The 16,421-nt window shown below is 42.5% G+C and overlaps 1 protein-coding gene across 1 annotated transcript in view; it reads right to left on the bottom strand.

Moving 5' to 3' along the window:
* The window catches only part of plcb3 (phospholipase C, beta 3 (phosphatidylinositol-specific)), a 45,632-nt gene that overhangs the window by 11,321 nt on the left and 17,890 nt on the right, over positions 1-16,421 (bottom strand). Inside the window, 14 exon segments of the mRNA XM_068713517.1 lie at positions 6-107; positions 347-494; positions 1,149-1,233; positions 1,426-1,508; positions 2,312-2,469; positions 2,585-2,731; positions 3,874-3,913; positions 3,915-4,041; positions 4,198-4,298; positions 5,442-5,514; positions 5,801-5,854; positions 5,945-6,024; positions 6,352-6,489; positions 8,254-8,322. Of these exon segments, the coding sequence (XP_068569618.1) occupies positions 6-107; positions 347-494; positions 1,149-1,233; positions 1,426-1,508; positions 2,312-2,469; positions 2,585-2,731; positions 3,874-3,913; positions 3,915-4,041; positions 4,198-4,298; positions 5,442-5,514; positions 5,801-5,854; positions 5,945-6,024; positions 6,352-6,489; positions 8,254-8,322 (1,405 nt within the window).

Below are 16,421 nucleotides of genomic sequence, written 5' to 3'. Positions count from 1 at the left end.
CTCACCGATGGATTTGCGAGGCTCAGAGTCTTTGACCATCCTCTCGGCCAGCTTTTCCTCCCCGTTAGAAAGGAGCTGGCTTCCGTAGCTGTCCATCAGAGGGCATTCTATACAAAATCATAGAGTCAACATCTATGTTAAATTCATCTATGTTAATGTCATATATTAATCTCGTTTTAAGCATGTATGTGGTAGACCCATTGTTGTTTTCAGCTATGTGCCATCATGGCCAAAGACAGTCCAGGTTTCATTCCTCCAAACACTCGTCACAGTGCGTAAATGCAATCTGAACCTACAGATTCTCAGCCCTACACTGAAAGAGATGCAGGTAGTCGCCTGAACTCACCGTTGTTGGGCGACGACTGCTCCTCCAGCTCTCTGCGTCTTATGCTGCCACTACTCGAGGGGCGGTGGTATTGGTGCTTTTTCTTGTTTTTGATGAGAATCTTACCCAGCAACTCCTGCGGAGAAGGCAGGGCCTGACCGGGGACCAGCTGAAGACATATGACAGACAGACAAAACTACAATCATTTTATGTTTCAACCTGCATTGCGTACAAACACATGAAGACATGGATTCAAGTTTTTGCCATTGCTTACATATATTTCTTAAGAATATACAGCTCCGAACCAGTAAAACATGCATTTCATTCATGTGCACTTTTTCTGCAAATGCGCTTTAACTTTGTAAGTTTAGAGTTCTTAAGAGAACACGAGTACGAGCACACAAAAATGCACAACTCATGTTATTGCAAATACCATTGTGTGCCCTGTTCATTAGCAGAAAAATGGTAAAAACTAAATAAAAAAATAAAAAAATCACAATATATCTGAATGATCAAATCTGGTACTGTGACTCTTGGCATGAGTTAATTTTAAGAATCGAGTGAATGCACTGAAAGTTGTGAACACAGAGAGGTTTATGAAATCAAAAGCAGTGGATCACGGGTTGGTTTTTAGTAAAAAAAAAAAGAAAAAAAGTGGGCTGATCTGTGTATCACAAGCTGTTTGATCCTATTTGATGGTTTACAACTTGATTAAGACCGTGACTGAAGTCAAAGGATATTGTTAATTTTTCCAGTAAGACATCACACAAAACAGTTTTAGACTAAATAATAATATCAATGAATAAATGAAGATCAGTCTCACCGGATATTTCTCCAGTGGTTCAATGAGCAGGGCGTCTCCAAAGATGGTCCTGCAGTACTCTGCCATTTTGGCCTGCTGCTTGGCCCTGACGGATGAAGAGACACAGGTTAGTTTCTGGTCTACTTTAACCCGCCACAATGGGAGTGGGCCCTTAAGGTCCACTGTGTCGGATTTAGGGGGTTTTCTAAATCAAATCAAAATACATAGAGCCGAGACCAACTGGATGATCTAGATCGATGTGCTGACAAACACACTCGTTCAGACTGATGACACTTACGAATCTACGTGGTTTTCAAAGGACAGGATGAGGGGGTACGACGAGGTCTTGAAAGCACTTTCTGCTATCGCCTCAATCACCTCCTACAGTCAGGGAGAGAATGGGAACTTTAAAAGAATCTCTTAGTACATAAAGTAAAATAAACATTTCCTCTGATTGTAAAGTGTTTCATGACGGCTTATGAGAACAATATACAGAGTTGTTCCTTTTAAAAGCACAGCAGAACTTTGCCTTCATCATACAGTTGTAAAGCAAAGACAAGCTTGTTATGATATTTTTTGGCAGTTAATTTTGGCAACAGTTTATGGCACTGCTACCACTTTCTGCAATAACAATAATAAAGACACTGAATGTCAATGCGCAATGGACTGTGGAGACTTTCTTCTGTTTGTTCAAACGGCCTGTGGTTGCTGCCTCCATATTCAGCATTTCTGAATCCACTGCACAAAGAATTTGCTGACCAAACCGCACAAATGCACCAAGGTTAAGAGGTCCATACACCAACATCCCTTAATAATTTCTATATTTTTAACAGCCGGAGGAGGATAAACAGCGTCTCAGCTTGTCAGGGCTTTATAAAATGTACATAAAAGTCAATAAACCATCAAGTGAATTGACATAGTGGACCTCTTAATCTTAATGCTTCCATAAACATGAAAATACTGCACTTCTAGTGTGTAGATGTAAAAACTTTGGCAGTTTATTGGATTACTTTTACATGGTGGCAGTCATGTATAGAGTGGAAAAACAGACATTTATGTAATGGAAAAAAACTCTGTGAAAATGCTGCACATTAAATATTATATGTGAGCAATAACCGAAGCAACGTGACACAATTAAACTACACAAAAGCTTCAGGAGAACAATGCTGGGTAACGAAATGCACCTTAAAGGGGATCTCAGTGGTCATGGTGAACCCATGGGTGATGTAGGGCTCCTCGTCTTGAGGCCGGCCCTTCCAGCAGTCCAGCTCTATACAGCGACAACCAGTCAGCAGCACCTGCCTGTACATCTCCACTGACGACAGACCAGTCAGCTGACCCACTGAGGGCAGACAGACAAAGGGAGGGAAGAATGGTTTTAGATCCAATAGAGTAACTATAAAGCTAGATGTCAAAATGAGCGCGTTTCATGTTAAATCTGAGGAGTGTTCTTTCACCTGTGAGGTATGTGTTGTGCGAGGAATTGATGAAGTAGTGAGACAGTGGTTGGTTCATGTCGTCGATGATGTCCAGCCTCTCTGGAGGCACGATGCCGTTTTCCTCTCCTTCCAGATACCGACTGAAAGCCTGCAAACTGATCTGGTCTGCATGAGAGAGAGGCAGAGAGAGAGACAGAGACAGAGACAGAGAGAGAGAGAGAGAGAGAGAGAGAGACACAGAGAGAGAGAGAGAGAGAGAGAGAGAGAGAGAGAGAGAGACACAGAGAGAGAGAGAGAGAGAGAGACACAGAGAGAGAGAGAGAGAGAGAGACACAGAGAGAGAGAGAGAGAGAGAGAGAGAGAGAGGAGAGAGAGAGAGACACAGAGAGAGAGAGAGAGAGAGAGAGAGAGAGAGAGAGAGAGACACAGAGAGAGAGAGAGAGAGGAGAGAGAGAGACACAGAGAGAGAGAGAGAGAGAGAGAGAGAGACACAGAGAGAGAGAGAGAGAGAGAGAGAGGAGAGAGAGAGAGAGAGAGAGAGAGATAGAGAGAGAGAGAGAGAGAGAGAGAGAGGAGAGAGAGAGAGAGAGAGAGAGAGAGAAAGAAAGAAAGAGGGATGGGATGTGTTTACAGACTATAAAAAAGGTCAAACTTGTTTTTGACAGTGAGGCATCCATCTGCTCATGGCAAGGACTGGAAGATACTATGCTAAATTTATTGTCATGTGCTCTAGCAGTAAACTGGCCAAAAGAGCAAAAGGCTGTTTCGGACGTCAACCTTCTGAACACTGTGGGCTGGACAGTGGATCGTCTTACATATTTTGGCTTACCGGTGTCCTAGCAGACCAGCTTACGGTGGCCAGGCTCTGTTTGTTCCCTGGTTTTGTACAGTTTTTCCACAACAAAACATGTGGAGGACATTTTATCAAATTCACAAATGATTCCCACATTCTGGGTGTTTTACTGAAGGGAAAGAGATATGGGTTCAGTATGACCAAGGATTTTTAGAAATGGACAACCTGCTGCAATAAAACACCAGGAAATCAATCATACCTATAAATCTATAATTATCTGCTGCAGCTGATAAACCTTGCTTTGGGACAAACAGATACAATCTGCAAGAGGATACAGCTGCACGTACACTGACCTCTTGTTATCTAGCGAAATAATATTATTTATGTGACTCACTTTTTGTGCGGTTTTTTGATTCATTATTTCTATCTCAGAAGACAGCATGTTTTAACCTGCTCTGGATACAAGCATCTAAATGTCTGGAATGTGAACAAAAAAACACTCCAAGTTACTAACCTCTCTCCAGCTGGCTGGCGTTGGTCTCATATTTCTCCATGGGTCTGTCGGACCTGTTCTCTTTTCAGCGGGGGGTACAGCACCTCGTTCAGCCTGGAGTCTCGCTGCCTGCAGTTAATGAAGTCCATCAACTGGTCCAAAGAGATGAATGGCTTCCTCTTGGAGCCACTGGAGCAAAGAGATGCATTTAGTGAAAAGAGTGTGTATGGTTACACAAAAGGTACAGGTTGTGAGCATTACTGGGAAGCCTAAAAATATAACTAGAGCGTAACTAATAAAAGGGTTAGGGTGGGGGTTGTAACTTTGTTCTCATGTGTTACAAACCTTTCTTCAAAGATGCTTTGTATCTCGGGCCGGAGACAGAGGCTGTCGATAAATTTCTGGAAGGCATCCCACGTGAAATCATCTGGCTTTATTCCCTCAGACTGAAAGAGAACAGAGAGGATTGTGTTGAAAGATATGAAGGGAAAGGAAAAGAGAAATAATGGGATTTTTTTTTGTGTGCAAAATTTGCATTAAATGCAAAGTTTGACGATGCAGGATCACACATGCCACTGTTTATTTTAGTAAAATGCATTATGGGTCTCAACTACTGATCCCCAAAAATATTGAAATCTTGTTTTATTGTTGAATTCCCAACACACTTATTCCAAACTAGTTTGTAAGTTTTGGGAATTCTGTATTTAAAGCACCAAATAATATCACTGATGACACTGTCAGCTGTGGATCAGATTCTGCTCAGTCTTCACCCACTTTGTGTGATCTCCTATTCAACCAGCAGGAGGCACCAGAGTACAACAATACCGAGAGACACGCTGACAGTGCAGTTTGCACAATCTGATGCCTTATTCAAAAAAAAGAAAAGTCTTGTGACTCCAAACTGATTTTGGGAAAGATTGCACGAACTACTGACATACATGAAACCTAGTTTCAACCTACCAAACCTCATGCCTGTGGTACCTTACACTGCATTTACAAGCAGAGAATTTGACATTATTGGACTCTTAGGCTTGAAAGAATGAATGAAGCCAGGATTTGTAATATTTAAACAGTTGCTCTCTCTAGGAAGCCACATTTATGACTTCTATAAAACTATATCATATCTAGTTTTTATAAAACCTCAATGGCAACCGGCAGATTTAAAATGGTTTACATGTTGGGGATTGGCTATTTGCTTTCTTGTTGAAAGTTAGATGTATGGTAAATATGAGGGTACCTGCCAGCAGCTGGTTAGCTTAGCTTTGCTTATAGACTGGAAACAGGGGCAAAGCTTACCTCTGTGACAAAATCCACCTAGCAGCAATTTTAAAGCTCACTAATTAACAAGCTACATCTTGAAAAACTAAATCTTAAAAACTTCATTCATTCAACTGTCATATTTCATGGTTACTCTCCTATAGACCTGCAGCCCTATTTTTGCCTTCCTTACGTTGCAAAGGCATGCAAAGAATGCTATGCAACACCACAGGGTGAGAGACTGAGCTGCAACGACTCCAATCTCATGCATGAACCACCAAAACACTAAAAACCTGCATATTGTGAACAGCCCTGTGGTTAGCGATGATTACCCGGTTATTGACGAGGCCACACTGCTCCAGAGCCGTCTCCACTCTCTTTCTATCTGAAAACATCTTGAGAATACTGAAAGAAACATAGAGAGTTTACAGAGATAACAGTCACGGTTTGAAAGTTGTTTTTTTTATCGTGAGTCAAACCATTCACATGAAACAGAAAAATCAGGTCAGTCAGCAGAGTCTGAAAGCATTACATTCATATGAGTGACAGTGCTCACCAACAACCAGAGAGAACAGATAACCAAGAGTTGAACTTAGAAAGTGGAAGAGAGACAGAGAAGAGGAAAGGAAAGAAGAAGTGGAGTGCACTGGTGTTTAAAAATCTGTATAGAGTTTAAAAAGTGGTTTCTCACTTCTTCACAGGAATTTTTCCATCCATATTCACCTGCAGCTTTAACTTAGTGTACCTGGAACAGACAGAGAGAGGCTTTAAAAAAAACAATGCGCTAACATCTACAGTTCGCTAATGTCAAGATAAGACACACACGGCTTCTTACGCTTTGAGGAGGAAGGTGTGCCGTGATGCATTCTGGGAAAGTATGTTTGTGGCCAAAGTGAACAGCTCATCCGTCCAAATCTGGAAACACACAGACACGAGGTGATAGAACAGCGTTGTTTGACTGCTCGTCTGATTTCAAAACTAAGGGAAATCGTTTCTATATACAACACACACAAATCCCCCTTTACAACTCCTAAACACGCACATGCCTGTATGTCAACATCGTAAAGTGAGTAACCAGCCTATGGCCTGAGGAAAGAAAGAAATAAACAAGTAGAGGGGGATAAGGAGGAAGGACGGAGACAAGACAGGAAGGAAGGAAGGAAGGAAGGAATAAATATTGAAGGCAAGTAAAAGTAAGTGAGTAGGTTATGGGATGCTAATGGGGCCGGTTTCCATCGTTACCTTGGCTGCATCTTTCTGCATAGCCTGGAAGTTGAGGAAGGAGATGTTGACCAGGTCATTGCCATGGACAACGGTTACCAGCTTCCCTTCAACATTGTCAGCCTTACCGAAGCCCAGCACGTCTCGCAGCTTCAGGTCCTGACACACAAACACACACACACACACACACATTTATACCTTCATTCTCTTTAAGACATTGAATGTGACACACACAATATATTGACCACAACACTGCTTTGTGCATAAGGTCTGTACATCCTTCCCTCCCCCTGCCCAGCTCTCTGCCTGCCGAGGACAGTAAATGTGATGCATGTGGTGTAGCACTCTGATCAAATTAACCAAACGACTCTTTCCTCCTTTTTAGACCACTCTCTCTCTCTCTACCACCACTCTAACGTCTCTCCATCAATTATGCATTCTCTCCGTCACTCACTCCCTCTCGTGTCCCTCTTTCATTTCAATTAAACTAATTAACTTGGAAGACTGTTTATGAAGAAAAATACTGCCAAGGCAGAGCACAAAGTGTGCATTGCCATTAAGCAGCAAGCGAGACTTTAAAAGGATCAGTACACTCAAATTAGGAAAACTTCACAACAGCCTCCATGTGACTAAAGATGATACCCAGACCTCACTGTTGATGGTTTTCTTTGGAACCCCTATATACCAAAGAAACGGTCCTCGTAAAACTGTTGACAGTGTGTTCTGTGGATCTTCCAGAGCAACATTAGGAACATTGCTTCTGGATATAAATATTGTTAAAATGTTTAAACCTGCATGAACAGATAACAATAGAACATCTAAATATTATCATCTTATGAAGTTGAAATGGCAAACTTATTAACAAACAGTTGCTTATTTCCATATTCAACACATACAGAAGCATTCATTTAATTCATTCATTCATTTATTCTGGCTACCTAATGAATGTCAGTCTAATATTCAATAACTCCTGAGGGACGTATCTCACTCTCTAGCTGCTAAACGCTACGTTCACCAGCTGGTCGCCAACATTGTGTGTCTGTGTTTGGTGCATATCTGCATATCTAGATGCTGTTCATGAAAAAGAGAGACGATGGGTATCTTTGTGATTTGGGTGAACTGGCCCTTTAAGGATTTAAACCACTGGTATGATTTGTTTATTTCCTCATTCCTTTTTCTGAACACCACATTTTGACATTGATCAGCACATAGGCATAACATACATACAATTCAAATTTTTTACACAACACAAAACCTAAATGCCACCCTTTAACTATTGCTGATCATGCAGTTTTGCTTACACAATGGCTAAGGCTTTATTTCAGTGATTGCAGAACAGGTATCTAATCTTACACACAGATTAAAAGTAGGACACAATTTCACTGTCCATTGCTTTGATTACAGATTGTAGGTATTGTAATAATGTTAACCTTCTTTTATTTTTTAATCAATTTGACCCGCATGCCTGAACCATGTCAACAGGTCCATATGTTTCAGCCACTAATACACAGCTTTATCCCTCGGCCCGATCTACGATCTTACACAACAACCTCCTCACCAACAGTCACTGGTTGTATCACTTCCTGTCTGACGGCCCATCCGTCAGCGGGCTCATTAGCGCTCTCTCACATTTGCGCCATCAGCTGAGAGAGGAAGCGCGCACACGAACACACACACACACACACGAACACACACACGAACACGAACACACACACACACACACACACAACACACACACACACACACACACACACACACACACACACACACACACACACACACGCATCTTTTGGTGACAGTCACACTTGAGCATCACATTTCTGGTTGGAGAACAAAGTTGTCAACAGCAGGAGGTGACAGCTTCTTTCTGACACACACACACACACACACACACACACACACACACACACACACACAACTAACCTTTGGTTGTTTGGCGTATTTCCCTGTTCTGGTGTCCCTGATGGTGTTGATGTCCACAACCTCCACTTCCTAAATGACAGACAGGTGTCAGACAGTCACTTGATGAGTAACAGAGTGTGTGCAGGACAGAGAGGCAACATTAGCAAATCAGGGAAAGTGGACACCGTAAGATGAGTTGTAATACTGTGAAGAAAGAGGGGTTCATCTCCTTTTATACATTTACTTCATCATCGTTTTGCCACACTAGTGGTGTTGGTCTAGGAATGGCCGTGTTACCAGTTGGTCTGTCATCCACTTTGGTCTGGTCTGAAATATCTCACTAACCATAAAATCTTGTACAGACAGTAATTGTTCCTTGACAATGTACTCTACTGACACTGGTGATCCTTTTAGGAGGTCAATAACAATAGACTGGCTGGTGATGACATTTGGAACAGACTTTCATTTCCTCTTCAGGAAGAACATGCAATCACTTTGGTCAAATGTTCAACAAGTAATGGCGGTGTATAGACATTCCCGCTTTACTTTCCTAGGGTATATTTCAGCATGCTATCACATTAAACATGAACATGGAAAACATGATGTTAGCATTTAGCTCAAAGCACCACTATGTCTTCATGCAGAGCCACTAGCTTTGCTGTAGACTCTCAGTCTGTATTATAGATCTCTAGTATGTTTGTGTGAGCTATGGATTGAGTTGGTAGCAGTTTCCTATAGTTCAAAGTTCAAATAATTAATTAAACTTTTACAATACAAAGTCAACAAAAAATATACTTTCACTGATAAACGGGGAAAGAATGTTTACGCACCATGAGGGCGTGACAGTCCACTCTTATATCAATATATCCTGATGTTTGCAATTAATGTAAGAAGCAGCAAGCAGAAACACTGATGGAACAAAAGTGTGTTTTTAGTGTGTTTATGCTCAGTCCAGCATTTCTCCTCCTTCCATTAAACCCCCTTCTCTAGACATAAAGTACGACCGGTGACATATAAACTCTGTATGTGTTTGTGTGAGACCATGGAAAACAGAGTGACATAACTTTTGGAGAACTCTGCGCGCGCACGCACACACACACACACACACACACACACACACACACACACACACACACACACACACTCACAGATATCTGAGACATTTCTTTGGAATAGACCTGCCTGACTGATGCTGCAACACAAATACAGACTGTATGGATGCACACGCAGAGAAGATAGGACAGTAGTCGTACTGCATAAAAGCCATCAATGACCTAACGGCACCCTTGGCCTGAAGGATAGCGTGGTCTGGAAGTGAAGACGAGGCAAGAGACGAAAAACGGGAGGGATGGACAAGAGGAGGAGTGTTGTCATAAACCCAGCCATAAACACAGAGGACGCACTGTAAACATTTGTATAGCCCTGCACTCATTCCCCAAGCGTTCTTACTACATCTATGTCACTCATCGGATGTTGTTTTCTCCTCATCTCTCTCCCCATTGAGGCTTTCAGTGCATTTGTAGGACACTATTCGCATTTTTCGTCTGTCTTAAGATGTCTCATTAATGAAAAAAAACTAAACAAATGTGTAGGTCTCTCTTCTCCTTGGCCTTGTTTTGTCCATGTTCTCCCCATATTTCCTTTCCAAAAACAACAGCAAAGACAAACTCATAAAGTCCCTGTCCTTAAATCAAGTATTGAAACTCATGTCTTCTTCATTCCTTCTTTTGTTACTTCAGTCGGGCTGTGAGGTCATACCCGCCCCCCCCCCGGGATTGGCCGCGAGTAAGAAAAGGTCAGAAGTGTTGGACCAGTCGGATTAAACTCTGCCTCAAACTTTGTCCTCTGATTGGCCTGTGGAGAATAACTTGCTTCCTGGGGGAATAAACCACTTCTGGATCTGTACAACACACATGCACAGACATTTGCACGCACACGGACGGACACACACACACACACACACACACACACACACACACACACACACACACACACACACACACACACACACACACACACACACACACACACACACACACACACACACACACACACACACCTCCTCTCCCACAGGCCGTGGTTTCATTCTGCCATTACGACTCCTTGGAGACTGCGGTAATGGGACTACAGCTTTGTCTGCCGCCTGTGTGTGTGTGTCTTTAACAGTTCACATTTTCTCACAAGCTAGTAATGTAAAACACACAAACACACACACACACACACACGCAATATACAGGCATGCATATCTTCGACATGCAGGTCCCGACTTGTGAAACATCCTGACCTGTTGAGCAAGACAGGGTGTATGTGAGTGTGTGTGCGTGTGTAGGTGTGTGCATGCGAGTGTGGAGGAGGCGCACAAGTAAGTACACATTAAATGCATGTGACAAGGAAGCGTGAGCAATTCCTCTTCACTTCGGTCGAGTACAAATGTGTCAGCGTGTGATCAGAGAAGTGTTTTCAATGCAAAGTGAAATGTGTGCGCTTTTGGCACATAGCTGTGTGTCTGAGCACTCGACGTGGTGCTTGTGTCCGCGTGAAGGTCGGTCATCTCCGAGAGCACATTCCTAACTTATTCCTGCCTTCTGCTCAGTTAGTGTGTGTGTATCTGTGTGTAATATTTAGCTAGTCAGGGCGGGCGGAGCGCTCCATTCATCTCTCCGTGCCGCTAAGGCCAAACACAGCTCACTCCATTTATCACTTCAGACTCGGCTGCAGGCTCATTATTGCTCCAAATGAGTCTGGGTGAGAGTTTTCCAGGAGTCCTGTTGTGATGAAGAGCTATAATTTACTTTTAATTCACCGTTTTTCAGTGGACTGAAGAACTTTGCCTCCGCCTGCCTCATGTACTGTACTTCTGCCTCAGTTAGACATCTTCCAGAATGCACTTCCTTACCAATTCGAGAGAATGCTGTGAACGTGTTTCACTAAGCTGTTGATTACATGGGCAGGAGGTTTGTATTGCACCCTTTATTGAAAATAATCTACGTGCTGCTGCGAATGCGGTCTGTCCGGTTGAGAAGAAGTTCAGCTTCCCTCGTTGGTGCTACGGAAGCCAAACCAACATTACTGTTGATGTTTCCGATTCGGTTCATATTTCTGCTATCAATCACAGAACTAAGCTATTGCTGCCAAATGACGGTGCATCATATAGCAGTGTTTCCCTTTAATTGCCAAGACTGTGGTGGCCCGCCAAAGTCTAAACTAGCAGCGCCACAGTTTCATAATAAACCAAAAATACTATTCGCTTCTCAGCGGCTGGCTGACTCTGTCCGACACATTTCCTCACAGTAGCCTAACTAGTAGCTAATATTGTCAAATAAATGTAGTGAAATGAAAAGTACAATATTTCCGTCTGAGATGTAATGGACGAGAAGTTTTTAAGTTATAGAAAATGGAAATGCTCAAGTAAAGTCTAAGTACCTTAAAATTGTACTTAGGTACAGTACTTGAGTAGCCTACATGTTCATGCTAGAACAAGAGCACGACGTTCTTCATAGAGCTAGCCTCTTCATTTTGCTCCCAAAGTTCACCAGATTGATGCATTTATCTTTCAAATGAACACAATTTTGCCCCAGAGAGATATGAGAGTAGTATTGATCTGATCATCTAACTGCATGAAAACAGAGTTTTCCCAAAATGTTGAACTGTTTCTCTAAATAAAATGTTTCTTCCACATTATCCTATGCTGTTCTGCAGTTGCGTGTATCGTTGTTTTTGCAATCCAACAAAGACAAGTACAGTAAATGTTAATGTATGTAAATAATGTGCTTTCATTAGGCCTTTGTTCACTTACTCCTTTCCTTCCTTCATTTCTTTGATTCACTCTTCACTTCCCCTCCTCCCTACTGCCCTGCCAGTCTACTCCATTCATTTTCTTAAGATTATAAAAATATGAAAGGGCAACTAAACAATCAAGAGAGCGCCACTCCTTTCCTGAGACGCGCCTGCGTGTGTGTTTGAAAGATCACCCGAGCTAAATACGCCTCGAACGACCAATCCAACGGCATACTATGACGGCATATAGGAAACTGATCCTCCTGAACCCACACAAACATGCACACATTGACACGCACAGTGCCAGGACAGCATACTGTACATCTCCACCCTCTGCCGCTTGGCTGTGACCCAACCGGCCAATCGGTGCAGAGGACAGGAGAGGCGAGGAGTAGCCTCGCCAGAAGAAGACTTTAAAGGACACAGAAACATCGGAGAAGTAGAACAAAGAGACCTTCAAACTGTTTTACGGCCGCGATGGGAGAGTTGGCAAGGTGTTTAGAGAAAGAGAAGGAGGGGGACACTTAATACCCCCGTGAAACATGGGACAGCTCTATAACTCTGTCTACGTCGCCTTGTAATATTTCCTCTGCGTACATGAATGAGATAACACTCTCCCTTTTCTGCTTCTCCACTATCGCTCAATCCTGTATCCGTTTATCTCTCTCTCCTCATTTAGTTGTTTCAAATTTCAAATGATGAGAGAGATACATTTTAGCCACTTAGCCGACAGACTGATATCCTGAGGGATTTGTAATCAGTGAAATATTAGAATCTACAGAAAGAAGTAGAAGAAGCACTGAGAAGATGAAAAGAGAAAAAGAGACAATAAAACATGGAGGAGAAATGAAGTCCAACTATACGAGGGAGGAAAAACATCATCATTTATGAACAGAAAAGCAAAAGCAAGTAGAACATCAATAAAATGAAAACACGCACAAGTCATACCAAATGTCTCAAAGCGCAAATAAATAAAGGCAGAGCTGGGCCAAAAACATACAAAACAAAAATAGCTGCAGTTATCATAAATCTCTCACAAAACACAAACACACATAGATCAGCGAGGGCGAACTCACAACACAAGCCAGCATGTGCAGCCGCCAGCAGGCCACTGACACACACACACACACACACACACACACACACACACACACACACACACACGGTAGCGGCAGGATGAATGTAGAGTTGTATGCTGGGAGTGTGTGTTAGTTTAAAGGAATAGTTCAACAATTTGAGTTTCTTTCTTGAGTTGGATGAGAAGTTCATAAATATGACGCTAGAACAGGAAAGCGTTTAGCGTACACATGAATGTTGGTAATGTCCCTCATTGCACAACTATGCCATCTGTGATGTGTAATGGATGTTTTAAAGCGACAATTTTATTAATTTGCATGTTATTTACGGTAGAAATTATGTCTAAAACTATAAAGAAATTGTGATAAACCAGAATTATCTTTATAGTTTAATTACTAAGCTGCTCCTCCACACAAAGTACCACGAGTTGAGCAGAGAGCAAACACTCACACAGAAACATACTCATTTGGGAGGAAGCATCTGCTTAGACAATAGATTCGATACCGTGCGGTGTCTCAGTTCTTCATACAGCGAAGAACTGACTGTCTACTATGCTGTTTGAGTGTGCGTGTGTGTGAGAGAGAGAGAGAGAGAGAGAGAGAGAGAGAGAGAGAGAGAGAGAGAGAGAGAGAGAGAGAGAGAGAGAGAGAGAGAGAGAGTGTGTGTGTGTGTGTGTGTGTGTGTGTGTGTGTGTGTCACAGAGAGTGAAAGTGACAACGGCTGTGCCATGTGCACTAACAGATAATGTCAACAGAAAATGAAACGTGTGGTCGAGCGAAGTAACCAGAAGAAAGGAGAAAGAGAGAGGAAGCTGTCACATTATCTACGGACACACTCAACTTCCCCTATGAAGCGCTCACTGGGTGTGTGTGTGTGTGTGTGTGTGTGTGTGTGTGTGTGTGTGTGTGTGTGTGTGTGTGTGTGTGTGTGTGTGTGTGTGTGTTTGTTATGTAAACCCCTTGTTCCAAGTTAATTCTTTGTGGATGTTTGACTTGAGCCAGGGATATAATCTCTATTAGATCTCTACTTATACCTGCCAACTATCGTTCTACTTACAATTTACACACACACACACACACACACACACACACACACACACACACACACACACAGGTTGGGAGTACCACAATTAAGGTTTCAAGAGACTATATATTAAAAGTCTGGTATGTATTGTACACAGGTGTTCACACATACCGGTGTTACCAGTTGAGTTGGCTGTGGTTGTACTGCGTCAGCATAGGGCAGTGAAGCCATTCAAAGTGAAAAACAATTAGTCATTCAATAGAAAATGAATCAACCTAGCTAGTTTTAGCTCAAAGATTTGCTGCTTCTCCGTTTCATATCATTACAAATTGAATACGTTTTGAGTTGGTTGGACAAAATAATCAATTTTAAGATGTCAGCTGACAGTTGAAGGAATTGAAGGAATAGCTGGCGTTTGGGAAATCAATCCTTCTCTTTCTCAGATGAGAAAATTGATGCAACTCAGGTGTCCGTACACTAAACATGAAGCTACAGCCAGCAGACGATTAGCTTAGCTACACTCATTGAGGAAATTCAGTTTTATTAACTCCTCATTGGGGAAATTGAATTTCCCCAATGAGGAGTTAATAAAGTACTTCTTGAAGACTGTAAACGGGGAAACAACGGTAATAAAATCAGACTTTGTGCCTAGTAATTGCCCTGCATATAACCTCCCATAAAAGTTTTTATACTTTGGTTTTTGTACGGATTAAAAACAACAGATATACACACTATTTTATTTTATTTTAAACCCAAACCACTTCTTCTCACAATGCACTGACACGGTTCAAATAATACCGTTCATACCACCGGCAACTCCAGTAATTATGTGGTGACAGCATGTGGAGCAGTCCTATAGGGTGTTTGTTTAAGTAGCATCCCAGGTGTTTGTCAGTGTTTGTCAGTGTTTGTATGTGGTGTATGTGGTGTGTGTGTGTGTGTGTGTGTGTGTGTGTGTGTGTGTGTGTGTGTGTGTGTGTGTGTGTGTGTGTGTCCCAATCTGGTCACGGTATGTGAACTCAATTCCACACCATTAGGAGGCTAAATTGGACTTCTGCGGCAACTCAATTACATCCCTGGGGGCAAATGTCTTAAAGCCCAGGTGCTATTGACATGACCTGTACACCTTAAAAAAGGAGGGAGGAATGAATGAATGAATGAAAGCTGGGAGGAAGTACAGAAGAAGAGAGGGAATTCAGAGAAAAGGGGAAATGTTAAGGAGCGGGAGAAGGGGGGATGAGAGGGCAACAAAATTCCCCAGAACCAGCATCTCCCTGTCTGAGCAACTTCCTGCCCACTTTCCCACGCCAAGAGAGAGAATGAGGGAGGTTAGAAGTGTTGTTGCAAGAAATTAAAAAGCAATAACTCTAGTAGGAAGGGACGACGTGAAAAGAAAATGAATTGATGACATGAAGAGGAGGAAGACGAAGGAAGCAGAAGGAGGGATGGGAAGCAGTGAGATGGAGAATGAGGAGGAGAGAAAATGAAGACAGTGAAACAAAGAGCAAGAAAAGATGGAGGGAGAGCAGAGAGGGAGGAAATGTCATCCTTCAGTTTATATTAGAGGAACAACTTTTGCCTTCTCTCTGTGACGGCTACCAGCTGCCCCCGAGACAGAGACACAGAGGGAAGTAAAAAAGGGAGGGGGGGGAGGGGGGGGGCGAAAGACAAATCGAAGGTGGATTAGCCGTGCAGAAAGAGGGCAAGAGCCAACAGCAAAAGCGATAAAGGATAGCCAAAGTAAAACAGAGCGACGGGGAGGATTAGCCGTAGTGCCAGTTGCAATTCAACTCATCCCGCTGTGGCAGGTGCAGCTCCCCTCCGCCAGGACAACACTGAATCAAACGCTCCCGTTTGTTTATTGGAAACGTCATTTTAGGTGACAGATCATCCGCGCTGGCAACGGTGGTGTGGAAAATGATCGCAGAAATGCTGTAATGAATGATATCTCACCTGGTTAGCCCTGTTTGGCCGCGCAGCAGAGAAAAGGCTGTACATGGTGTTGTTCTTTAAAGCAACACGAATGATCAAATACCACCCCGTTCCAACATCCTGTGTCTATTCTCTGTAAACAGCATATTTGCCTTCCAATGAAGGGAGTGCAAGATTGATATCTAATTAACAAGAACATACTCAGTGCAAGGAGCAGTCACGGTTCGGATCACGGATCAGAGCCACGGATCGGATCAGCACAAAAGCAAACAATTCAAATTATAAGGAAATAAAAGATATTATGGTTTGAAAGTAATCCTTGTCATTAGTAGTTTTAATGATGTATTATAAGCTGTTTAGAGGTAGTATAAACGGGTTGT

Source organism: Cebidichthys violaceus, unplaced genomic scaffold (genome assembly GCF_023349555.1).
Source record: "Cebidichthys violaceus isolate CVI_PGR_0920_01 unplaced genomic scaffold, fCebVio1.0.p SCAF_19, whole genome shotgun sequence".
NCBI lineage: Eukaryota > Metazoa > Chordata > Actinopteri > Perciformes > Stichaeidae > Cebidichthys > Cebidichthys violaceus.
This window is presented reverse-complemented; position numbering and strand designations above follow the sequence as displayed.